This window comes from Silurus meridionalis, chromosome 2 (assembly GCF_014805685.1).
Source record: "Silurus meridionalis isolate SWU-2019-XX chromosome 2, ASM1480568v1, whole genome shotgun sequence".
NCBI classification, from domain to species: domain Eukaryota; kingdom Metazoa; phylum Chordata; class Actinopteri; order Siluriformes; family Siluridae; genus Silurus; species Silurus meridionalis.
Window position 1 is genome coordinate 30,723,067 of NC_060885.1, and position 27,249 is coordinate 30,750,315.

General features: G+C 39.4%; 1 protein-coding gene across 6 annotated transcripts in view; it reads left to right on the forward strand.

The window, feature by feature from the left end:
- The window catches only part of cdh23 (cadherin-related 23), a 239,459-nt gene that overhangs the window by 93,343 nt on the left and 118,867 nt on the right, over window positions 1-27,249 (forward strand). For all 6 annotated transcript variants that reach the window (XM_046836156.1, XM_046836155.1, XM_046836159.1 and 3 more), the window contains 3 exons: window positions 4,148-4,342; window positions 5,585-5,713; window positions 10,343-10,421. In XM_046836156.1, coding sequence (XP_046692112.1) covers window positions 4,148-4,342; window positions 5,585-5,713; window positions 10,343-10,421 — 403 coding nt within the window. The remainder of the gene's footprint in view (window positions 1-4,147; window positions 4,343-5,584; window positions 5,714-10,342; window positions 10,422-27,249) is intronic.

Here is a 27,249-nt window from a genome sequence, read left to right on the forward strand (position 1 = left end):
TGCGAGCTATACTTAACACCCTGCTTAGTCTTAACCTTCACTACACGCCTCTTTTATTATTCGTCGGCCCCGTCTACCAAAAGAAAAAGAAAAAAAACCAGAACCTCATAATTGCAATCAACCATGCCTCATTAGGTTGTGACCATTATGTGAGCAGAATTATTCAGAAGTATTCTCATGAACATTTTTACATGTGGGTTTAAATTCATGAAAAACATGTAGACTCTGTAAAAAAAAATAATATATAATATGCTAGTATGTGTTTAAAACTGTACTAGTTTTGCTAATGCATTCAAACAGAGCAGTGGGATAATTATTTTATCATCGCTGGTCTTATTCAGTGGGATCTAAAAGTTTTAACTGTTAACAACTAATAAATAACAAGAAAAGAATTTAAGGGGAGTTTTTTGTGCTGAACCATTTAATTCAGTAGTTTTTGGAAAGGAATACTGTAGCTCACTGTCTAAGATGTTTGATTTCTGATCAGAATGTAGTGAGTTCAAGTCCCGTGGCCACTGCTGGGCCCTTGAGCAAGGCCCTTAACTCTAAATGCCCAGTTGTATACATGTTTACATTATGTTCTGCGTGCGCTTATTAAATACATTGGTACCTCGACCTACGAGTTTAATTCGTTCCGTGGCTTAGCTCGTATCTCAATTTGCTCGCAAATTAAATCAATTTTCCTCATTGAAAATACTTAAAATGGCATTAATCCGTTCCAACCCTCAAAATGCCACCCCGTTTTTATGTTTCATGTTATTAAATGAGGAAAATACATTTCTAAATAACAAAAAATCTTGTCTAAAAACATAATCGAAAGAGTATGTAAAGATATATTAAGGTTTTATTTAGTGTATTTACCTTGGAGATGAGACTACTTGAGCTAACGAAAACGCTGGCGGAGGGGGGCGTAGGAGGGTGGTAGAGGCGATAAGCGGCGGAGGAGGGAAAACTCATTTTTTGCTACTCTCTCTATCACTACTGTACACTACGTATCCCTAAACTTAAAATTTTTCACTTTTTCTTATTTGCCTATCTTAATTTTCGTTACCATCTTCGCTTTCTGGCTTCGCTTCACCATCTAGCAGCGGCATCTCAAGCTCATACCTCAATTTTTTGCTCGCGTAACAAAGCAGAAAATCGACCGAGTGACCGCTCGTACCTCGGAAAACTCGTGCATTAATGCACTCGTAGGTCAAGGTACCACTGTATCTCTTTTAGTAATTTGGCACCAGTATAGAATGTGTTCTCTGTGTTGAGTTCAGTAAGCATTTAAGTATGCTCTACTACACTTTAATGCACATGCTTTTTCCACTTCACCGCTTTCGTCACACTACTGTATGTTCTATAAATGATGTGATGTACATGGTTTCTTAACTATTTTAGTTAATACATTTCTATTGCCTGAATGCTCTCCATGGTGCTGAACTGTCCAATTCCTTACTTTGCTTTAAAATATGTATTGTGTACAGTGCTAAACTCTCTAGTTTATTACTTTACTAAACTACACTGCTCTGCTTGTGTGCTATCCATGGTGCTGAACTACTTTAATACTGTGTACCACACATCTTTTCTGTTCATATGAAATCTTTATATAATATGCTCTATAGCATGTGTTGCTGAGGTGAATTCTTCACCATTTTGTTGAAATGTACACACCAATTGAACATCAATTGAATAAATTTTTAAAGATCTTCAACATAGCACAAATCTATGATTAATGTGTATATTGCTAGGGCTACCGTATAATTCTAGAGCAGAGATGTTAAATTTTCATTGGGAGTGACAAAGATGGACAGGATTAGAAATAAGTTTATTTCAGAGAGCACATGTAGGACTTTTTGGAGACAACATGTTGAGGCCAGATTGAGATGGTTTAAACATGTGCAGAGGAGGGACATGGGGTATATCGGTAGGAGAATGCTGAGGATGGAGCCACAAGGAAGGAGGAAAAGAGGAAGGCCAAGGAGGAGGTTTATGGATGTGGTGAGGGAAGACATGCAAGTAATTGGTTTGAGAGGCAGATGTAGAGGACAGGGGGGTATGGAGAATAATAGAAGCAGCTGAAAGAAGAAGAAAAAGAAGATCTGGACATTTATATTTTTGTTTGTCAAAGTAAATCTTCATAATATTAAATGTACTAGTTAGTTTCATAGGAACAAACGGAACATGCATGTGTTTTTCAAGAATGATTAAAGCTAGGATTTTCCAAAATTGTTGACAGACCCCCTAGTTATCCGCTGGGTAATTATGGATAAACGAGGTACTCCAAGTACTGTCTTTATATTGGAAATGACTAACAGTTCCATAAGATCAGAAAAAGACTTGTCACCAGTCCAGCACTCATATCCAACTTGTATTCGAGCAGAAATCCTAAAGCTGTCTGTTAATAATGTGAATGAGTAGGTAGTTTAAAAAATGGAGTCGAGTGTAATTATGAATTGAGTACACTGGGCAGCGTCCAACCTATAAATGAGTTTGAGCACAGAGCAGTGGGTCAGCAGGTCTCTGTAATAAAGCCCTGCGATGTTTTGAGGGCCACTCGCCACAAAGACAGATGTCTCACCGCTCCCTGTCTAACCTTCTAACCTCAAAGAGCATCATCTCTCAGCCTGTGCCAAGCTCCGAAGCCGCATGCTCAGAGTCAGTGGATTGGATCGTCTGTCTGATATGACCCCGCTGACCCTCTGAGTTTTTTGGCAACGATTCCCCACGTGACTTTCCCATCGTGAAGCTCACAAATCTATCATCCTTAATGCAGACTGAGATCTTTACCCCTATGTTGCCCCTCTCTCTCTCTCTCTCTCTCTCTCTCTCTCTCTCTCTCTCTGTGCCTATCTGTCTTTCAAAGTGCTTAGAGGAATAATCTCACTCACATTATACATCAAGCCTCCAGTTGAAAGAGTTCAGGGAGTCCCAGTTGTATTTGCACTTCTTAATGGCTATTAGATGTGCTCTCGCTCGCTTCCTCTTGTTCTCCAGCACATGGTTGTAGACTTTTTTTTTTCGCTACTGTATTCTGTATTACAGTGTTTGATGTCTCTTTATGCTTTGTTTTTTTTTCCCATGGGACACTTCTCACTGTTTCTTCAGAAACCTTCTGTGTGTGTGTGTGTGTGTGTGTGTGTGTGTGTGTGTGTGTGCACGCACGCATGTGTATGTGCACTACCTTTTTTTGTAACAAGATTATTAATGTGTATATATCCCTCCCCCTTGATTTACTCTAATCATAACCATTATTGGTGATACATGAATATTTGATGCTTGTTCACACTAAAATATTGACATTCGCCATCCTTTGGCCCGAGTGTAAGGGCTGGACCACAAGAGAATGCGGTTTCCTGTTGCATTTGTGTGTGAAAATGACGTTATCTAGGTCAGAGCTTATGGACTTCAGTGCTTTTCATAGGAGCATTTCATTTTATCTTTTAGGTTTTTTTTTTTTTAATTTTTATGAGTGAAGTTGAGTTAACCGATGTGGATTTACAAAATGTATGTGAACATTTTTACATTTATGAAATTTGACTTGCAATGATCTTATTCATACAACTGAGCAGTTAAGGCTTTAGGGCCTTGCTCAAGGGCCCAGCGGTGGCAGTGTAGATCCACTGAGCTATCACTTCCCATCACGGTTAATGAGATAAATATGATTGTGTTATCTCTGGGTTTTTTTTGACACCTGGATTTATCAAATGAATTCCCTTGTCTGGGAGCAAAGCCTTTACTGTTGAACACTGCGTCCTGCTTTTGTGCTTCAGCGAGTCGAGGTGGCTCAGCGTTCGACGCATCGAGCTGAAGCCACATCCCAAACCTTTAGATTTCTTCTCTAATCCTTTTTGCTTTTCATCTGGTCGATCTTTTGCTTCATGCTCTTTTATGTTCTTGCTGTTATCATTTATTGGAATCTTTTTCTAATCCGGACTTCTCAAAGGACCGATACTCACAGTTCCAATAAACAAAGAATTTCAGACTTTATTTTTTTTCACTTGTGTGAATTTATGTGCAGTTTGACCAAGTAAAGCGCTCTGCATCCCTTTGTTCACTGTTTACAATGAATATTTGAAATATAGACAAATTATTTAAATTATCGGACCTTTGAACAATAAATGGTTTGTCACGTTTGTTTTCTTTGTGTGTGTGTCTATAGGACACGGCAGTGGGAACATCAATCTTGATGGTCAATGCTACAGACCCAGACCAAGGCACTGGGGGGAGTGTGCTTTTCTCCTTCCAGCCTCCTTCTCCCTTCTTCTCCATTGACGGAGCCAGAGGAATTGTGACGGTGGCAAGACGTCTAGATTATGAAATTACGAGTGCCTACCAGCTCACTGTCAATGCTACGGTATATACACACAAACCAACTCACACACACACACACACACACACACACACACACACACACACACACACTCACTCACTCACTCCAGTCTAACCAGGTAAAAGTAAAACATTCTTCTTTACATTGGCACAAAATAAGAATAGTAGAATATAAAAATACATTGTATTGTACATTTTGTACAAGTATTCAGACCCTTTTTAATGTTTTTAAAAGATTATCTTATGTCGTAGTCTGATACAACAAATTTTTCTCTTATTAATCTACACTCTATAGCCCATAATAAAAAAGTAATAACAGAATTCTGTTAATTAAAAAAATCCTGAAATATCACACGTACACATGTATTCAGATTTTTTGCAAAACACTTTAAGATGAGCTCAGGTGGCTCCCATTTCTCATGATCAATGCTGAGATGTTCTAAGATGCCCTTATCCAGAGCAACTTACATTTATCTCATTTATACGACTAAGCAGTTATTGGGTTAAGGGCCTTGCTTAGGGGCCCATGGGTGGCAGGTGTTGGTGTTGCTGGGATTTGAACTCACAAACTTTGGCTCAAATGCTAAGATTCTAGTTTCTTGAATGGACATGATTTGAAAAGACACACCTCTCTATAGAAGGCCTCACAGCTGACAATGACTAGATGGAAGAAACTCCTCAGTGCCAAACCCATGGAAATCTGCTTGGAGTTTCCAACAGGCACCTGAAGAAGATTGTCTGGCCTGATGAAACTATGATTGAATTGTTTGGCCTTAATTCTAAACGTTATGTCTGGATGAAACCAGGCATCGCTGATCAAATGCCCAAAACCATCTCAACAGTGAAGCAGGGTGGTGGTGGTATTATGCTGTGGGATGTTTTTCTGCAACAGGGACATGGCAACTGGTCAGGGTTGATGGAAAGCTGAGTGGAGCAAAGTAGAGATATCCTCAATAAAAACTTGTTCTACAGCACTCAGGGCATCAGTCTGTGCCAAAGGTTCAGGTACTGAGTATAGATTAATGGGGGAAAAGTCTAATATAATTGATTTTAGTTCCGGCTGCAATTTATTAAAATAAAAAAAAAGTGATGGAGGTTTAAATACTTCCTGAATGCACTGTATATAGTGATTAGTAAAAATGTTATCAGGTATTTACATCAGAGCAAATACTTCTGTGATAGTACCATGATTAGGAACAGTAAGGGACAGTTTGTCCTTATATAGTACATTAAAACAACTTCATGCCCTTTTTTTATTCCACTACAGGATCAGGACAAGCTCCGTCCTCTCTCCAGTCTGGTTAACTTGGCCATCACTCTCTCTGACATTCAGGACATGGACCCCATTTTCACCAACCTCCCTTATAGCACCAATGTCGAGGAGGAAGCACCGCTGGTCAGTGCCCACACCCATACACACACTTCCAAATTTAATCTGCAACCATCCGATATTGCATTTCACTTTCATCTGAACCACTTTGACCAGTTTTTACAATCCCCCAGTCTCACAGAGTGACATTCGAATGGTCGCCTCTACTTTTATCTCTGTAACTTCCTTTTATGGACGATGTCAGAGAGTGCACAAGCAAATCTATTCTCCTGGGGACTGTGTGATTATGCTATGATTTAATTGCGGTATTCTATACACGCATGCACACACGCGTGCACGCACACACACATACACACACGTACACTCGCATATACACATACATATATATGTATTGGGACACCTGCTTTCCCAGCCATGTGTGGTTCTTTCCCAAACTGTTATCGCAAAGCTGAAGGCACACAATTGTATGCATTAGATGAAGATTTAAACCTGTTCTGTGCACAAAGCAAACTCCTTGAAGATATGCTTCGTATGGGTTGAAGTGGAAGCTACTATAGAGCTTATCTCAAACCTAGGGAACACTACTGAGATTAAGTGGAACCCCAGGCCTGATCACCTGACCTACATCAGTATCATGTACATCATGACTTTACTAACCCTTGTGTCTGAATGAGCACAAACCTTTACAAGCACACTTCAAAATTTAGAGGAACATCTCAGAAGAGTGGAGGGGATTATACAAGCAAATGGAGACTAAATGTAGATACGACTAGAATATGACTATTAAAAAGAACAAACTTCTGATTATGTGTCTGAAAACATTTGGCAATATAGTGTGTGTGTGTGTGTGTGTGTGTATGTATATGTGTTTTGTATATGTGTGCTTTTTTGTATGTATGTATATATGTATGTATGTATGTATGCATGTATGAAGGTGTGTTTGTGTACTTTGTGTCTATATGTTTGTCTGTGTGTGTATACATGTGTGTTTGTGTGTGCTAGAGATCTAGGATTGTCGTTCTTACTTGTAAATGCATGCACACATGTACGCACACTCGTATACTCACACATACTCATCCTTCTATAGTAATATGGCAGAATTTATATTTGCATGAATATTAACAGTATGCGAAAGAAATGAGGGTTTGGTGACTGGCTGATTCATCCAAACAAGGTCAGATAGAGAGAGAGAGAGAGAGATGCTCTGAGCTTGCCGATTCTTGGCTCTGTGACTGAGGAGAATTTACTATGACAAATGTGTGTTATGGGTTGCCAAATCCTCTCTGGCTTTAAGCTCTAGTCCCCTAAAGCCTGAATTCGGTCCATTAAAACCTGCTTTTCTTTTAACAGTTACTGGGGACGAAAACAAATCTGTTTGCACACCGTCTTCTTTTTATTGCGGTGTTTCGTCGTGCTGCTGTATATTGTACTCAGATGGTAACAAATAGATGCGTCAGGGACGGACAAATCATAAACACGTTATCTAGCTTACCAGGCAAGGAGATGTTCCAGCATGCTGCCCTGTCCCATTTGGCTGTCGCATAAACTGTATGGACTGCTAGTTAGCGAGTTCAATACATTAATACAGATGAAGGAGAGTGAACAAGGATCAAAATTCCAGTGGAGGAGACAGTGTAGACCAGGGGTGCCCAATACGTTACTCGCGATCTACCAGTTGATCACAAAGGTACTGTGTGGGTAGATCACATGATATAAAAAAAGATATTTATTTATGCATTTTTATAGTAGGTAGATCATTTTATAAGTAGCCTACATGCTGAAAAAGTGTGTGCACCCCCTGGTGTAGACATAGTCCCTATCTTCTCCTGATCAATCATCGGATGAAACACACTGACAAAAGTCACTGGGCGAACATTTTGCTTATGGCATGCGGATTCAAGATTGGACCAGCAGATGTTTTTCTTCTGTAAACCAAATACATTTGGACTTAAAAAGAAAAAAGATTTGTTGCAATTGAATTTTTAATTTCCTGCTTTTTACATCAAGATGCATTTATGTTTACATCAAGATGCATTTATGTATTTTAGACCACCCAGCTGTTCTTCAATGCTTTCTGCATGATGAAGCTCCTACAAGTTTAAATAGATGCATTTCTTTGTAAATTGGCAGATACATTAAAACGTCTACTATCTTGAGTTACATCCTCAATTAAGATTACTGAGCCTGTTCCAGAAGTAACCATGGAAGCCCACCCATGACACTACCTCCACTGAGCTTTCATATACCGGATGATGAGCAGATTAAAATCCTTCCTTTCTTGACACATTGGGCCTTCCATCAAGAGGATAATTCTGGGAATCATGCAGCAAAAAATGGATGTTGTGTTATAGATGTATATACCAGAAAACATCTGCTGAAATTCTGATACATCTCATATCCATCTTTGGACCTAAAACCCAAACTGTCCTCAGTGCATCAGCATTGGCCTTGCAATACTTTTATATGACTTATATTTTAATGCCAAAACAATGCAACAGTTTCTAAATAGACACACACACAGACACACACAAAGCCCATAGATGCACATCAGATGCTGGAGAGGTATCTAAATGGTTGTTTTTGTATCCTGTGTCCTCAAATTGACATTTTCAGCCTTTTAGTGTCAAACACCATTTGGCTGTCATACTTCATCTCATGAGGGAAGGGAGCGAAAGAGAGAGAGAGAGAGAGAGAGAGAGAGAGAGAGAGAGAGAGGACAGAAAGAAAGAGAAAGACTATTGTGAAGATGAGTATTTGGCTGAGTGAGCATTGTACATGTGTGGACAGCGGAGGAACGGCTCTCAAATAATTTCAGCATCATTTCACTTCCCCGAGTTTTTTTTCCCTCTCACTTATCCTTCTTTTCTTATATCATTCTCTCTCACTCTTTCTTTTCCTCTATCTCTCTTTCTCTCTCTTGCTCTCTTTCAGCAAGGTAAATTGTATTGTAATTGGTGCAGGCTGCTCTTTTAGTACTCATGATGCATGATAAAAGAATTCTTAAATGGTTCAATCTTCTCTTTTGCTGTCACACACACACACACACACACACACACACACACACACACACACAGTGTACTTTTCAGCAGGCATTTTGGCTTTCAAGAAGTTTGCCACTTATTAAATCTTTATGGAGATCATAAACTGAGCGGCATCCAAAAGCCCAGAATTATTAGGGAGGCTTCCTGAGATCTGCTCTACAGGACCTGGGTGTTTTGTATGTGTTTATATGTGTGTGTGTGTGTGTGTGTGTGTGTGTATATGTGTATGTGTGTGTGTGTGTGTGGGTGTGTGTGTAGGCTGAAATCATGGAGATGCAATTTTAAGATCTGGGTTAATGTTCCTATTGATGAATGAAAAAATGCAACATCTATTTTCTTTAAGTCGCTCTGTTCTGGTGTTTCTGTTCTTGCTGAGAAGAAAATGTTGTATAATAAGGCCCAGTGGGATTGTGTGAGACCAGCGTGTGAGTGGATTTGTGCCTCTCAGGAAAGGGAAAATGCTGACAGTGTAAATGGATTTGAGTTGAAATGTATGTGTGTTCAAGCATTTTGACAACTAGTTGAGGTGCATGGTGGCACATGGTATCAGTGGCAGGCAGTGCATTTCACCAATCACAATCAACCCACTTCTTAATATCATCATTATGATGCCACGGCTATAGAAGCCATCAATATTAGAGAGAGACGCAGTATAACAGAGCGCTGCATCACAGACAGGAATCTCATACAGTGAGAAATAATGATATTACTAAAGCAAGAAACCCAATAAACACGATTCAACAAGTCTCCTTTCACTGTAGCCACAGCTACACCACCGCATACATCATCTCCAGCAGAAACATCGATTTTAACGTGCATTACCAAATTTGAATTTGAGGAAAATTGTGTGTTCCAAATTCCACGGAAAAGAAAACACAGAAATGGTACATGAAAAAGCTTAACTGTTTAAAACTTGTTTTTACTTGATCTCCTCACAAAGTCCAGCTTTTCTTGAAAGGTCGTAAAAGTCCTTGTAAGCGTACCTCTCCAAAAGAAACCAACTATTAAATCCACATGCATATATTTATAGCTTGTGCAGTTTGATACAGATGCGTATTATGAGCTAGTGTGCTTTCTGACCATCCAATCAAAGGGGGTGAACATGCTGATGTTATTGGATGCCTTCTAGAGGACCTCAAAGGGGCCTTCGAGCAATATGGAGTGTATGCTGAAAAAAGCCAGTAGGTGCTGGCAAGTTTCAGCTTTTAGATACCTTTGACTCCAGCAAAAAAGTGAAGTGATGGCTGAGATCTGATAGAAATTCCAACATAAACTCACAATCCCTGAATTGAAGAGAAAAGACTTAATTAAATGAATTAAAGGGAACCAACCCCAGCCACTCTCAGTGCCGGTCGGATAAATGGGGAGGGTTGCGTTAGGAAGGACATCCAGTGTAAAAACATGTGCCAAATCAAACATGCGGAGGATCCGCTGTGGCGACCCCTAATGGTAGAAGCCCAAAGAAAGTTTAGATAACATTTTTTTTTTAAATATCTGGGATTCCGACTTTCACTAGCAAAAAAGGCACTTGGCCCGGATGGCCTGCCACTGACTTTTACATTTTCCCAGGAACATTTTCTGTAAAAAACAATGAATGTCTATTTGAATTGTGTGTGTTCACTTACTATCTGCTTCATGTTCTTTGTGTCTGCAGGGTTTCGAGGTGCGTAAGATCAGAGCGATTGATCAGGATCTGGGCAAACCACGAGGCATCGGATACACCATTTTATCAGGTCAGTGAAATTCGATTACTCGTCGATGAAAGTGACCGACTCTTTGTGTCATTGCTTTAGATCCTTTACTCAAACATGGGTATCTCGGCCAGATTGAATTAATGCCCGATCTGCTGATATTATGTGTGTCTTTGCTAATGCTGCGCTAATGGCCGTGACCAAAAACATTTCATTAGCTGCAAAACAAGCTTTTGATTAAGATATTTTTGGGCAGATTTGGCAAGGCATTTGGCTTCGGGCCATTTTCCATTAACATTATCTCTGCTGTGTCTAGCCGATCTGAATCTGCCCCATATCCTTTGTGAATTACCACAGAAAGGGCCTTTCATTATAGAACATATCAATGCAATACAATACACTTAATCACTTTGCTTAAGACTTTTTCACTACGGAATATTAATTATTAATCATGTCATTATTAAATCACATTAGAATTGCTAGAATAGTGAATTCCCTTTTCATTAAATTCCATGCATCACTTGCTCAAGTTGGTTTTTATGACACTTTCCAAAAAAATATTCATGACACTATATGAAATGTATTTTAACTCCAGTTAAAAGAGGAGTACAGTTTAGTCGAGATTAATCTTGTTTTAATTAAAAATGCAAGAGTGAGGACTTTCTTGACCGTCTAGAGGATGAGGCTGTTTTAATAAAAGTTATGGTTTTAGAATAGCGTTACGGTTTAGGAGATGTTTTTTTTAATAACTTAATATGAATCTAAGTTTGTTTGAACCGTGCCTTGATGCTGCTGTGCTAACCTTCTCTGCAAGTTAATTCACAGTATTTGCATTTAAAGCTCTACTTAGACTTTTGTAAATGGCTCTGGTTTCATGATCAAAACGTGTAACATTTATTCAATGCTTTTTCAGTCTACTTTAGTTCTTATGTTCCTTTCTGTAATGAAAAGTAGTTTTATATTTGAAGACAGGCTTGGAAACCCTGTTTGATGTCATGGACTCCCAGCTAATTTTATTTACTCTCTATTATCATTATAATGATCATTTTATGATAATTATCATCATCATGGAAACTATATGGAAAAAAGACCTGGAGTAAAGCGACAAACCAGACCCGGCTAACGTGGTTATAGAAAACGTACTGGTTTGGTCTGAAAGTAAAAATTTCTTTTTACCGTGCACATCATTTATCGATTTGCCATTTTTTATTATTTTATTTTATTAACACCTGAACGCCACAGTGGAATCACACACCAAATGGACACACCACATTAGCTAAGTTTTAGCGCATTGTTCACTTCACATCCAAATCAAAAGCAATGAGCAATAGAGTTTAATTAGGATAATTATCACATATCAGGCTTTCTTTTTACAATTTCTGTTTGATTCCTGGTAATGTCTTTATGAAAAACCCGGGCTGAATAGCTTCAATTGGACACCACTGACGCCTGTCAACTTGTCAGCAACAGTTGAAATTTTTTAAAACTAATTTTCTCTTTTTGAGGTTGAGATACTATGGATGAGATATCTTTCAATCTTATTGCAGCTTACTAACACCTTTACATTTCTGTCATACAGATGAAAAGGCCACATTTGCACCATTCAGAGCCTTTTTATAGGCCATGACACATAGGATTGGAATGGATCTTTACAGCATCCATTACACCGAAGAGACCCTATACCACACATGCTTGTCTCACATCTTATATTATGAAAGCAATTTATTTATGATAAGTTTTATATTATTAGATATTTTCGTTTTGTATTATTTATTACCATGTTAAAAGTTGGAGATATGTTTCGTTTCTTCCTTTCGGACATTTTTATCAGTCAGGAAATCGGCTCCACGAGCGGGCGAATCTGAGCTGCTCAGCTGCAACAGAGTCAGTAGGGTTGATTGAAGGGAGGTGAAGGCTTGTCAAAGTACTCATTACAGTTCACCTTGTAGGCACTGAGGAGCTTTACAACTCACAAACCACTTCTTTAATATGATGCATGTTGTGTTAGAAGGTTAAGCCAGTGAGTTAAGAATGTGTTTGTTCTTTCGGGCTGGTCGAGTGATTTAGCGCTGCAGGAAAAGCACGGCGATTTTACACATCATACTCATTACTCCTATCAATCAGCTCATACCAAATGCACTCCATCCTTCATTCGGTCCGGTCTGCATTTATTTCTTTGACAAACTGCGAGTCAGAATGAGGCATTTGATATGTGTGATGTGGCTGCAAATGTCCACACTCAAGGACATGGTGCGCTGGTGCATTTCAAACACACTTTGTTTGAGATGATTTATGTCGAACGATGACATTCAGCATCCGGAAACCGAGTCTATTAGCTGATAAAGGCGGCCAGTATGAGCTACCATGGATTCCTGAGCATTCTGCTATTTTATATATAATGCTAGTCACTGTAAAAGGAATTAGAAAATGTGTGGAAACAGTTCATTCAACAGTTCATTCATTAGTTTTACCCTGTGAACACTGTGATAGGATCAGGATTTCAACTTGTCAGCAGGGTGAAGCCTGGAGTCTCCAGACAATACAATTTAAAGGAGCTGTTTGTCATTTTATAGCCTTCTGCATACTATAGTGATGGACATGAATAAATAAAGGTTGCATCTCCATGTAAATCTGTACAGTATATCCCATGTGTGCTGCTCCTAGTGGAGACAGAGCTTATTTCTGGTCCAGAAATATGTAGATGTACTCTTAGATGAAGAAAGTTGTATGAATCATAGGTTTAAAAGTGTACTACTGGTAAAAGTGGGTGGTTTTTACTCTCCTGCTGGTAGGAGTGGGTGATTTTTAGCCCCATGTTAGTAGAGTGGGTGGTTTTTACTCTCCTGCTGGTAGGAGTGGGTGGTTTTTAGCCCCAATGTTAGTAGAGTGGGTGGTTTTTACTCTCCTGCTGGTAGGAGTGGGTGATTTTTAGCCCCATGTTAGTAGAGTGGGTGGTTTTTACTCTCCTGCTGGTAGGAGTGGGTGGTTTTTAGCCCCATGTTAGTAGAGTGGGTGGTTTTTACTCTCCTGCTGGTAGGAGTGGGTGGTTTTTAGCCCCATGTTAGTAGAGTGGGTGGTTTTTACTCTCCTGCTGGTAGGAGTGGGTGGTTTTTAGCCCCATGTTGGTAAAGTGAATGGTTTTTACTCTCTTGCTGGTAGGAGTGGGTGGTTTTTAGCCCCATGTTGGTAAAGTCTGTGGTTTTTACTCTCTTGCTGGTTGAAATGGGTGTTTTATAGCCCCCATGTTGACAAAGTGGGTGGTCTTAAGTCGCCTGGTGGTAGAAGTGGGTGTTTTTTTAGCCCCATGTTGGTGGAGTGGGTGGTTTTTACTCTCTTGTCAATTTAATATGGTGTTACTCAGCCCCCCCCCCAAACAATGATGAAGATGGAGCCACCAGGTAGGAGGAAAAGAGGAAGGCCAAGGAGGAGGTTTATGGATGTGGTGAGGGAAGACATGCAGGTAGTTGGTGTGAAAGAGGCAGAAGTAGAGGACAGGGTGGTATGGAGACGGATGATCCGCTGTGGCGACCCCTAATGGGAGCAGCCGAAGAAGAAGAAGAAGTTACTCAGCCCCCAATGTTGGCAAAGTGGGTGGTTTTTAGTCTCCTGCTGTTGGTAATAGGTGTTTTTAGTCTCCTGCTGGGAGGTTGGGATTTTTTGTTTAGTCTCATATTATTAGGAATAATTTTTGTGTATTGCTTATAGGAATAGGCAGTGTTTACTCTACTGTTCATAGGAGTTGGTTGTTTTTTCATGTTTCTGCTTATGAAATGGGTGTTTTTTTTAGTCTCGTGTTGCTGGATTGGGTGGTTTTTAGTCACATGCTGCTGGATTTTAAGTCTCGGTTTGATTTTAATATGCTGGTGGATGGGGTGGTCGGTGGTGGTGTTTACTCTCCTGCTACTAGGACTGGGTGTTTTTTTTATCTCCTGATAATCATTTATACTCTTATGTTGGGCAGGATCGGTTAGGGTTGCACAAGCCTTAGTGCCGGTCCCAAGCCCGGATAAATGGGGAGGGTTGCGTTAGGAAGGGCATCCAGCGTTAAAACGTGCCAAATCAAACATGCGGATGGTCCGCTGTGGCGCCCCCTAATGGGAGAAGCTAAAAGAAAGAAAGAAATGTTGGGCAGGATTGGTCATAATTTCTTTAGAAGTGGGATTATAAACCAAACCTCTGCTCTCCTTTAGTAGAAAGACAACAGCAAAATCAGAAAGAGAGAGAGAGAGAGAGAGAGAGAGAGAGAGAGAGAGAGAGAATGTAAGTGCCCTTGTACGGTCTTTAAGCAACAGACCATTAGGAGTGTTTCAAACTGAAAGCAAAGTGTAATTTCCCCAAACACACTCATGTTTAATGGTAAAATCAATTGCCCTAGGACCGTTAATGTGAGTGTCCTGAACTGATTAACTAGCTGTGAATCGCTGGTATGCTGAATTCGGTCATCGTAAGATCAATGTGAATCTGAGGGCTTGACAGTGACGCGGTTGTTTTTACCTTCTTTCCAAGAGATGGTTTGTTAGATTTACATAATACAGACAAGAAATCCATTATATATCTTCTGTTGATGTAATAAAACTCAATGAAAACTCACACACACACACACACACACACACACACACACACACACACGGTTGTAAGAGGCAGAAAACGAACGTGTAGAGTTAACACAGCAGGGTGTTTGGGTGCAATCCACATTCACCAGACATAACAGTCTCTTTTATTGTTTTTGATGTTGCTTTTAGCATTTGTGTATACACACACACACACACACACACACACACACACACACACACACACACACACACACACATTCATTTAGGCTGACGCTCCAATGATAATCATAGAATGTGGATCCTAATGTGATTTAATGTGAGTGTGTGCTCTTCAATCATATTTTCTCTCTGTACAATTTGTGTGTGTTTGTGTGTGTTTGTGTGCATGTGCATGTTTGTTCCTGGGTGTCCTCTGTGGGAGTGCATGTCCTCAGGGACTCGTATTATTAGTTGAGTAATTAAGATAAATGCATTTTTAATTGCCAGGGTAATATGTGTTAATGAGCTCAAGAGTGGAGATTAGCATATCCAGCACACTTGCATTCTTTCTGACTCATGCTTCCCCTTGCTTTCCCTCACCGAGTGCAGCTAAGAGGTTGCTCAGAAGCTGTTTGGTGTATTATCACGTTAGTAATCACTTAGTATGCTTGCTTCAGATCGGATCCCATGCTCCTACTACATGTTAAATTCAATTCATTTATTTCTCTTTCTGGATGAAAGGGTTTAGGACATCACTATTGCACTTGACTTCAGAGGCATGATTCGCTTTTCAGAGCTTCCCAACCTGCTCTCTGTCTGCTTCAGAGACTTTTGAGAAGGCTTTGCGGCATTTCAGGTGGAAAATGTTCTCTCAGAGTATTGAACTGCGGGTGAAACTGAGGGTAGGCTCCCATCCTGCAGAGGCGTGGGGCAAGCACAGCTTGGTGATTTTCTTACTCGGACACATCAATTAAACCTGGCACTTACCAAGTGTTTTAAAGTTTAGAAAAAAGATTTTGATAATGTATATAATGGCACAGTGATAGTCAGCGTTGATTGTGTCATCTTGCCCCCCAAGAAAAGGAAAGGAAAGGCAAGGTGCTTTATACTTGTCACATGTACTTTACAGTACAGAAATTCATCAATAAGTAATTTTTATAGCGTGTTTAAAAGTTACATCGCAAACATTTTCCTAACATGAATATTGGAATATAAATGAATCAATAAATTAATTAATTAATTAATAATAATAATAATAATAATAATAATAATAATAATAATAATAAAATAAATAAATAAAACAAGTATCACAGATACAGCACAAAAAAAAAAAATTTATCTAAATAGGAAGAAAATTCCAAAGTTTTGGTACATGTGAGGAAAAAGTCTGATCCCTCCTAGAACGTAAACGGGTAGGAGGAACATCTAAAATACCAAAATCAGAGTAGCTGAGATGCTTTGGAGTATAGACAGTTAAATGTTGCGAGGCCTATACCATGTAGGGCCTTATAGTTCAGCATAAGAATTTTAAAATCAATCCAGAATTGAACAGTGAGCCAATGCAATGATTCCAAAACAGGAGAAATATGCTCACCAGACCTGGTCTTTTTCACAATCCCCTTTCTTCGCATATCCCATATGTTAGGAAGCTGGGGTCAGAGTGCAGGTTCAGCCATGATACAGCGCCCAATTTGGGTTTAGGGCCTTGCTCAGTAGCCCCAAGAGTGGCAATTTGGCAATAAGCCAGAACCGTAACCACTGACCTGTCACCTCTACATAAGACTCAGAAAGGGGAGGGGATATAGAGTTTAATGGCCACTGGTAGGAAAACCATTAGTGCCATTCTGTGGATGTCTATGGTGGTCCCATTCTATGGCTGAATATGCTCCGGTAGGAAGTTTCCTCAGCATTCTCCTCTCAGACACCTCAAACAGAGACCATCCATCCATCTCCACTTCCATGACAGAGCCTGCTTTCCTAATAAACTTGTTAAATCATGAAACTGTTCATGTTCTTATGTCCTCCAGGCCTGGCATTATGCCCTCTTGCCTTAAAGCAAGACAGGAATTTGGAAGAGATGGTTATTTCAGTACCAGTACCGGTTCTGATGCCAGAGTCAAACTCAAATACTTATTAAAAATAAGGAAATAAAATGTAATGAAGTCGAAATGAGAGATGAGATTGAGTTAACCCATGACATGGCTCGAGAAGAGGTTAATGTCTTGACTATAGAGCTTTCTGATTCATAATTTTTGTTTTGAACGTCTGTATGAAAATTGTAAACACTTAATGAATCATAATTCTAGGAGACAGAAATGTTTACCCATAAGTCATTAAATACAAAAAAAAAAAAACCTGATTGTAATTTTAACTGGAGAGAGAAAGAGAATTAAACTTGCTGGAGTATGCACTGGAGTCGATTCAAAATAGAAAATGAACCTCATTTTCTCCTCTGCTGGCCAAAATACAAATCAGTAGGCTTTGGGAAACAATAACATCGGATTCTTTTTTTCGGAAAAGTTCAATACTCGGAAAGGGAAGATAAATATGTGTCAAATCGCTGCCTAATATATTAGGAATGGCACATAAGAAAACGTTATTATGCACCGACGAAACCTTTTTTCTACATAATACGATCCTCCTTCACTAAAGCTAACAGACACAGAGGCCACACCCCCCCTTTTAAATACAATAAACACGATCATAATGATTTTGGAGAGCGTAGTTATCCCAGGCAAAGTAGAGAACATTAGACAAATTAGTATTTTGGTCTCATAACCTGTCGGAGTGTTATGGCACTTGTGTATCGGCTTCTTCATGAGCTTTAGGAGATTCAATTGGATTCAGGTTCACTTGTAAATCACTTTGGATTAAAGTATTTGCCGAAAGAAAAAACGTAGGTATAAGGTATTACTGAATGCCAAAAAGCCTTGTAAAAGAAATGAAACAGGAATAGTGTGTGTGTGTGTGTGTGTGTGTGTGTGTGTGTGTGTGTGTGTGTGTGTGTGTGTGTGTGTGTGTGTGGGAAAGAGAGAGAGAGAGAGTTCAAGTGTAAACTGTATGAGTATGTATAGTGCTGCTGGCACAATGTCACAGCTGTGACCTCTGAGCTTCTTAAAACCACAGGCCATGTTGAACCTGTGTGTGTGTGTGTGTGTGTGGCTGTGGCTGTGGCTGTGGGTGTGGGTTCTGCAAGTAGGAGAAAAGTGTACCAGATGTGTGACTTGTGTGTCCGTCCTCTTGGCAGTCTCGAAAGGGTCTTCAAAGTGCACTCATGTCTGATGAATACATGATGAAGCGCCACAGGAGAATGAGTTTTATGGAAAAAAAAAAAATGAAAAAGACACTCCTAGATATAACCTGCTAAACCTTTCAGCTACGCTGGCCTTAAGGGCTAACGTTAAAGCCTGGTGAAATCAGTCTCGCGTCCAGAAGGAGATAAAAGGAGGATTTAAGATTCTCAACTCCCATCAGGAGCCCCATTTACATAGTGAGTGGTATCACAGCAGTTACAGTTCTGCAATAGTGACCACGTGGGTCTGAGTTCAAATCCCAGCCTTGGCAGAAAGCCTTCAGATTTTTCTCCATGTCATGAATTTTAAGAATGGATTCAGCTTCATGTTCTGGTCCAGTTAGCTTTAAGTACATAAAGGACATTGGGAGTTGCTGCTATTCTTGACTGTAGTGATTCCAGTTCCAGATGTTTTCAGTAACCATGATGATTATTTCAGTATCGACCAGTACAGCTGCTGATTTTTGACAAAAAACCCTTTGACACCTTAATGACTGAAGATAATTAATTTACTTTTCAGATATTTAGATCACAAGTTCAACTCTTAATAATGCCATAGCCATTTGTGACCCACAGTCAAATTGAGCGTAATTGGCTGTGGTCCCATGGTGGTAAAGAGACTTGCTCACCCCTGTCGATAAGAGCGACCTTAGACCATCACAGACATCTGTGCTTACATTGCGATTACAGAAGTGGACACTTAGGGCAGATAGAGGCAATTATAAACAAAATTGCCCCTTTTAGCGGACATTAAGTGCACTTTTGCAGGTATACAGCTACTTAATTCATCGTCCATCTCTTTCTAGGGTTCAGCAGCAATATTGTGGGTTTTTTTTTTTTTATATGCCTCAGTATCGGCGAAAAACAGTCGACAAGACATAAATACCCAACCAACCATGGTGCTGTGGCAGCTGGAGAAAACTGTCCCTGATATAGCAAGAAAGAAGATTAATACATAAAATATTATGGAGAAAAATATTTTTTGGTCTCAGGTTTATATTCCAAGTTGAGGTAAACAATCAGACATACCTACAGATGTAACGCAGCCAGTTGCTCAGGATGTGTGTTCAAAGTGTGCCAAAACCAGAGACATGTGCCAGTTAATTATGATGATCTACCACCAGGAGGCGAGATCTTAATTGGACACATTGCATATCTCAAGAATTCCCTTTTTTTTTTTCAGATACACTTTAAAAAAAACTTTAAAAAATGCTCAGCCTACTTATCCTTGAAACTCAAAATCACTCACTTACATTTGAATATATTGCTTTGTCCACGAATATATATTAAATTATTCCCAATAGTCCATGCTCTTCATTTCATCGGGTTTCTCCCGGGTGGGCTGCCGCAAGGAGCAGCACCAACAGGTGTAATTTTAGATTGGAGATTCTATCCAATCAGATTTCAGCCGTCACATCACGATTTGCCGTAAGACCAGCAGAAATGAACAAAATACGCTCTTGGTAGCTTCAAATCCAAGTTTAACCAATCAGAATGCGATTGACATTTTCACAGCCTTTAGTTGCAAACTACACAAGTTAAAATATATTTGTGCGGATTTAATAGCTGTTTTTTTATTTTTTTATTCCACAACGATATACAGAGGAGAAGAAACTGGTCTCAGATGCATGAGATACATTCACAAGACAGAGTTCTCATGAAAAGCTGGGCATCGTGAGGAATAAAACTATTTAAAACAGTTAAGCTTTTTCATTACCTATTTATACTTTTGCGTCTGTAGAATTTGCACAAAAACACACACTTGCCTTCATTTTAAATCCCCAGGAAAACAGTAATGATTGCAAACAAATGCATTTTATGACGTTAATATTGATGCTTCTGCTAGAGATGATGTATGCAGTCAGTGTAGCTGTGGCTAAAGTGAAAGGAAACTAGTTGATTTTGTTCACTGGGCTTCTCGCTTTAGTTTCTTTAAAATATTCATGGTCTCTGTAGCCATGGTATTTTGATGATGGTATTAAGCAGTGAACTGATTCAGGTGCCACTGAATATATAGGTGTGAAATGCACAGCCTGCCACTAGAGGGCACATATTGTTACTTAAAGTCATTCATAGCCAGATTCTGAATAAATATTTATGTAATTTTGGTGTTTTCAATTATTTACAATGATTTGTAAAAGTCATACATATTAGAGACTATGTGTTTAGGTCAACAATATGCTTGTGTTGTTTAGTCCGAGACATACACACACACACACACACACACACACACACACACACACACACACACACACACACACATACAATGATTGTTATGGCTACTTGTCCACCTGGCAGACTCCTAAGTGTAGCACTGCTTGAGCTCTGTCATGTTCTTCAACAGGATCTTTATCTTACGACTCTGTAGCTTTTCAATTAGCTACAGGAAAACTGGACTCAATCCTGATAGCTGCACTAATCCCACACACACACACACACACACACACACACACACAGGCTCATTTGCCACTTGCTTTGTGCAGCCTATTTAGAGGCAGTAAGCTGTGACTGTTGCTGGCAGCAGTGTGTGTGTGATCTGGAAAATCCGCTTTTTCCATTCTTTCTCAGTAAAGCATTCATGGGTGATATCTGAAAAGCACGATTCCAGCTTTCTTTTTTTTTTTTTTTTTACATTTTATCTTTAATAGAATCTTGTTAGGTCTTGTCTAGCTCTTTTCCCAAAGCTGCTCTTTCCTTTCCGCCATGTACAAGAATCAGAACCAGTTGCACTGCATCATCGTGATCTTTATCCAGACACCATCCGACACCATCCATGTTTCTAATATGTAAAAAGGGGAAAGTGATGTTTGCTGAAGCATGCCCATGTCACTCGCATTCAGACATCTAGAGTCAGGTCTAGAATTCGGTCCTGATGAGCTGAAATCGCTCCAAGAATACAGATGACACTTTTTTTTTCTAGACAGATCAAAGATCACAGTCTTTTTCATGACGTTGATTATCTCTCCAGGGTCCGAGTGCTCTGGATAGAGTGTTGCCTTATGACCCAACTAATAAATTGTAAGGCATAGACTCTCTCTCTCTCTCTCTCTCTCTCTCTCTCTCTCTCTCTCTTTTTTTTTCTCTCACTCTGTTTCTCTCTTACAGATTCTCTCTGATCGTGATCGCTAAAACAGACAACGCTTTCATTTTTAATCCACATCCTGGCAGACACACATAGCCGTGTTTTCCTCGTTTCAATTCATCCATTGCGGCATCACTCTTGACTAAAGCCTTTCAGAAATGGCCTTGATCTACTCGGTTTGTTTTGTATAATCTATTCCAGTTTCAATAACTGACTTCATTTTTTTTTTACCAAATGCAGAAAAACATACAACTACAAGGGCATTAATTCTATACCATCAGCTGCTGTGTGTAATAATTAAGGTGGTTTTATGCTTATAGAATAATTAGACATTAGTTTAGAATCTTGTGTTGTCTTACATTGATTTTTGATGAACAAATGTTCTGGAACAAATAGATTTCATAAGTAAATAACACCTAATATTTGTCTTTCAGTGGTGTCCTAACTGAATCAGTCCACCTCTTAATACCATCATTATGACCCCACGACTATGGAAACCATCAGTATTATAGTGAAACGCAGTATAACAGAGCTGCATCACAGACAGGAATCTCATACAACGATGAATGAATGGCTTTTCTAACGCAATGAACACAATTCAACAAATCTTCTTTCACTGTAGCCACAGCTGCACCGCCCACATACATCATCTCTAACAAAAGTATCAATTTTAACCTCATAAAATGAGCCCTTGTTTTTTTTTTGTTTTTTTTTTTCTTTTTTGTCCTTTACATTTTCTTATGGATTTAATATGAGCAAATGGTGTGTTTTTGCAAATTCTACAGAAAGGGGTTCTATAAAAAAAAAGATTAACAACCTGTTTGAACTGTTTTGGCCCGACTTTTCCTCACTATGTCCAGCTTTAAAAAAAAAAAAAAAGAAAGAAAGAAAATTTGAAAATGTCCCTGTAAGTTTATCCGCGACCGAATCAATTTCTTCTCCTCTTTCAGCCATTGTGGAATGCAGTTGCTGCAGATGTGGTTTAATAAACTTTAAGATTAAGTATTGCACTCCATTGCCAATTCTAATTTGTTTTTCTGAATTTCGATGCTTTGCATCTTGTTGTATGGCTTCTATATTGCTGCTCCTGACGACTTCTGGAGTTACCCCTGCCCTGGGAGATATTTGGTTATGTCACCAATGTCGAGTGTCGACAGCAGATTTCATTTAATCAGCTGACTCCTATAAACGCTATGTAATGCATTCCACAGGAACCCGAATTGAGTAGTACATCTCATAATCCCTCTGGTCCGTTCATTGTTTTGTCACTCCTATAGATGCTACACAATGCAACCGATCAATTTTTTTTTTGTTGTTTCTCTTGACATTACTGTTACAAAAATGTTCGGAGTCACGTGACAAAAGAACTAATGCCACAGACCAGAAGATATGTACAAAATAAGGACATAATTATTATTATAACTTGTATTCAGCTGCATTGTCATAGTTTCATTATTGGAACTACAAAGTTTGTGTATGTAGACTTGTTGGGGGAATCTGCTTATTGAATATGTAACATTTGATATTATTTCTTATCAGAAAAAGAAATAAATCAAATGACTCAATAAAGATTCGAGAAAAAAGATTCAAGTCACTGACATGATCCGATCTTCCGATCCCTGGTCGGAAAGCGGAGCCTTTTTCCTCGATTCCGAACTATCGTTGTGAACGTAGCCATAACTCTAAACGCACTGCTATCTGATAGATTTCCCAGCGTGCGCATTTGTATTTGGGTCATTTCTAAAGAACTCCATTGAATAGAACATGAATCTTGAGATTCATGTGAACGGTTCACATTACGGCATTCCAAATCCAATGAAACCGAGCTAATTAAATGCACACTAAACCTTGCATTAGCGTGACTGAGGGCCAAGAAAACGCGCTGCACTCCTGTTACGCCCGATTAAACGCTGAGTTGAAGAGTGTGAGCATGAATGTGTGTGTGTGTGGTTCGAAGTGTGCATAGGTTTTAACAGACAAGCAATAGGCCTATTATTGTATGGCGATGACAAACGCATTGAATAAAACACCAACCCATTTACATTAAATATTAGGTTTATTCGCAGAAAAGGATGGTATAGTGCGTATTTTCAACCATACGTTTCTATCTTGGTCATATTGTGTTGTTTTTTTGTTGTGTTTTTATTTAACGACTTTCTAAACAGCTAGCATGGTAAGGTAAGGGATTTTACCTGTAGATACAGAAAAACAGCAGGTTCTTTAAGAAACCTTTAGACTGAAATTTATATACCATTCTATATCTATTGGTCATGAAAATCAGGAACGTTTAAGTCTAACGTGTGTGTGTGAGTGCGCATGCGTGTGTGTGCGTGTGTGTGTGCACAAGTTCAGTCACATGTGTGAGTTGTGGATGGCTCGGCTTCTCATTTTCCAGCTCACTACTGGCAATAATGTGAAAGTTTTGGCAATGTGCCCATGTTCCACACCTCTGTATTGACCTCTACACACAAACCCACACACCCACCCACCCACACACTAACACATCCACACACATTATTTACTCTTATGGCAATTACTCCTTTTGTAGAAACCTTTTTCTGGTCGAACATAAAATTCACAGTGTATTAAAAAACGCCACTATTACACTCTGTTTGCATTCAGTTTTATGCTCCGTGTATCTGAAGTAGAAATGAATTTCCCTTCGGAGTGTGTGTTCGTACCAATTTGAAACACGTTTCACATCCTCAACCTGGCAGGATTAACTTCGTTCGGAGCTCAGTACGAAACCTGAGGAGTGCAGAAAAACCCTGGGATTTTTATTCGATTAGTTCCATACGTTTTGTTGGTTATAATCGATTTCTTTCGTAAGTGTTGCCACATTTTCAATGTCAGTAATTACCCTAAAAACCTGATAAGTTAAAATAACTGCCTCATCATGGTAATCTTGTAACCATTTAGAAATGTTGATGTGGCCTTTCATTTTTGCACCCGTGGTGTTTCTGAGAGCCGAAGCCATGGCGAGAGCAGTGAATTGAAGCTTATTATGGCACGGATCTGCTCTGTTACTTCTGAAAAACTACGCAATCTTCTGCTGTGATTGTGTGCACGCATGTGTTAAAAAAAAAAAAGAAAAAATTCCACGCACTTGCAGATGTGCATAAGTGTGTGCTCGTGTATTAAATGATACACGCATGCAGATTGGATGCTTTTTTACATGCTGCATGTGCATTTAGTCTTCCACAGGCATTCCTTTATCTTGTTAACTCTGCATATGTGTGTGTGTGTGTGTGTGTGTGTGTGTGTGTGTGTGTGTGTGTGTGTGTGTGTGTGTGTGGTTCATCATCATGTCTCCGCCTCCGCAGGTGTGAATGACATGTGAGGACGGCAGTGGGCCGTTCAGTACACTGCTGTTGCATTATATTATAATTCTGGTCAAGCACACAAAGCAATTTCGTGCCATCACGGATACTTTGACCCTCCCAGTGTGACTGGGCACCAAACACGTGCCACTCAGCTTCAGGACCATCAACGTTCTGAAAATAATGCAGGCGCTAATGCAGCTCAAATCCATGCTCACGTTGAAGGTTAACTACAGACATTTGTAGTCACTCAGCAAATATTTTATGTGTAGAGATTGAAAAAAAAATAAATCTGAACTGTCGAGCCAGCACAATTAATTTTATTCCGTCGAATTCCAGTTAATTTCTGTAGCGCTTCTCACAACGGGATTTGTCTCAAAGCAGCTTTACAGAATGAAAGAATTATAGACCCAAATTTACTTATATTTAAATTTGTTTATTTATCCCCAATGATCAAGCCTGGGGCAACTGTCGCAAGGAAAAACTCCCTCAGATGTTAAAGAGGAGCGAAGGCTGGTCCGTGTTGTCCGATCCAACATACTGTATAAGCTCCTGTAGCTCAAATTACTGAACAAGATAATGCTGTTAATGCTCGACGGGTCTGAACTCAACACAATATTAGTCAGGTGGTCATAATGTTATGGCTGCCACTCCTGGTCCCTGAGCAAGGCCCTTAACCCCATAGCTGCTCAGTTGTATGAGTAATATAAATGTAAGTTGTTCCTGATAAGGGCCTCTGCCAAATGCTGTAAGTGTAAATGCAACTGTAGACTCTTATTTGCATGTCTTTACCTTCTATAGTCTAGGTCACTTATTTCACATATCATTATAGAAGATATTTAAGTTTGTTGCCACAATGATGAAATAATATCAATCAAACCTAGTTACTGAGAATCATTGAATGGCTTTGGCTTTTATATATGTGTAATGTGTGTTCATGGATCTGTTAGTCCAGTGCCTCATCCATCCTAAACCTCTCAGCCCGTCACTGCTACAAGAATAATCCCATTTTTTTTGCAGGAAGCTGATTATCACGTTATGTAAATACGCATATTTGTTGTTTTTTTATTGCCTCGTTGAGAAGTATGTGATGTACTTAATATCCCAGGATCACTGTAGATATATCTGTAGAACACCTGACATGGACTTTGACATCATCTTTTGACTGTAATTAGTTTTCCAGAATGACAACCGAGATAAAATATTTGCACGTCTCCTCTGTGATAAAACGCTTGCATCCAGACGGCTATAAATGAATTCTGTCAGCTTCCCCCTGCACGAAAAACCGGCTGTTTGCAACGCATACATTAGTGTGTAATTCACTCATTTATAGAACTTCAAAACCATTGTAGCATCGCATTAGCAAATATAAGTTCAAGCTTTATCATTTGGATGGTTAGCTTGTGGGCCTGGTGTTGTTTTACTGGTTTTATTTAATATGGACGTGGTAGCTTAGTGGTTAAGGCATTAGACTTTGGACTTTCCAAAGGTCATGATTTCACATCCCAGCCACATCAAGCTGCCACTTTTGGGCCCCTGAGCAAGGCCCTTAACCCCATAGCTGCTCAGGTGTATGATTGTGTTAAACGTCTGCCAAATGCCGTCAACGTAAAATGTATTTTTTCCCCTAAAACCACTTAAATAGACAAGTCTTGACATCCCAAACCGACAAGATGCTACGTCCAGCATTTGCAAAAGGATGTCACCTTCGTACACGCTCATTGGCTAAGACTCAATTTACAGCCAATCTACTTTTCCACTGTTCTTTTTTTTTTCCACCGTTCTTTGCTTCCACCTCTGGCCTCAATTTACGAAAATGATCCACAAGGCTATGTCTTTTTTCCCATGCTTTGGTTTGTTGTCGATGGCCCTCTGTCACCCCACTCACAGTTCAACAATGGTTCGACCAGGCCCAAGTGGACAGAGACCAAAAACAAGTCTGACCCGAGGTTAATCTCGCTTGCCCTCACTTCTGTCAACACGACCCCATTTTGCCGTTATGAGACCTTATGTTCAAACACTAGTGCACTTGATTCACACTAGCGGAGCCAGAGGACACAGGCTAACAGCAGCATACAGCAACAAACATGACACAAAGGGCTGGTGTTTAAATGGGAACTGTGTGAAAATTTAGTGGATTTTCTACAGAAGAGAAAACTGGTGTCTATAAATGACGGACGGATTTTTTTTCATACATTGGTTGATTCTGCTGCAGCATTTTGCTTGTTCTTCAGTCCTCAAACTTGAAGCTTTTGGTCTTTATCAGGGGTCACCAAACTTTTTTTGTGAGGGCCACATAATTATTCCTATAATATATATTTTAAATTTACTTTTCTAAATAAGTTTTAGGCCTTGTTCAGAGTGCTGTTCGCAATGTGGGGGCTGTAGTTTGGGGACCCCTGGTCTACAGTGACAGAGTTGGAAAAAACTGCATGTGTGTTACAGAGTTCAGAGTTCAGTTGTCTTGGTGTTAGAGTGCATATTTTTGGTGTTTTAAAGCCCAATTTGAAGTCTTTTAGCTCCACTCACCCACTGCCACATACATATATACTGTAAAGTTGATACATATAAATTGCTCTGTTTACTAAATTATGTTTTGCAATTTGTTAAATTATTACCATACTACAGTATACAAACCCATACT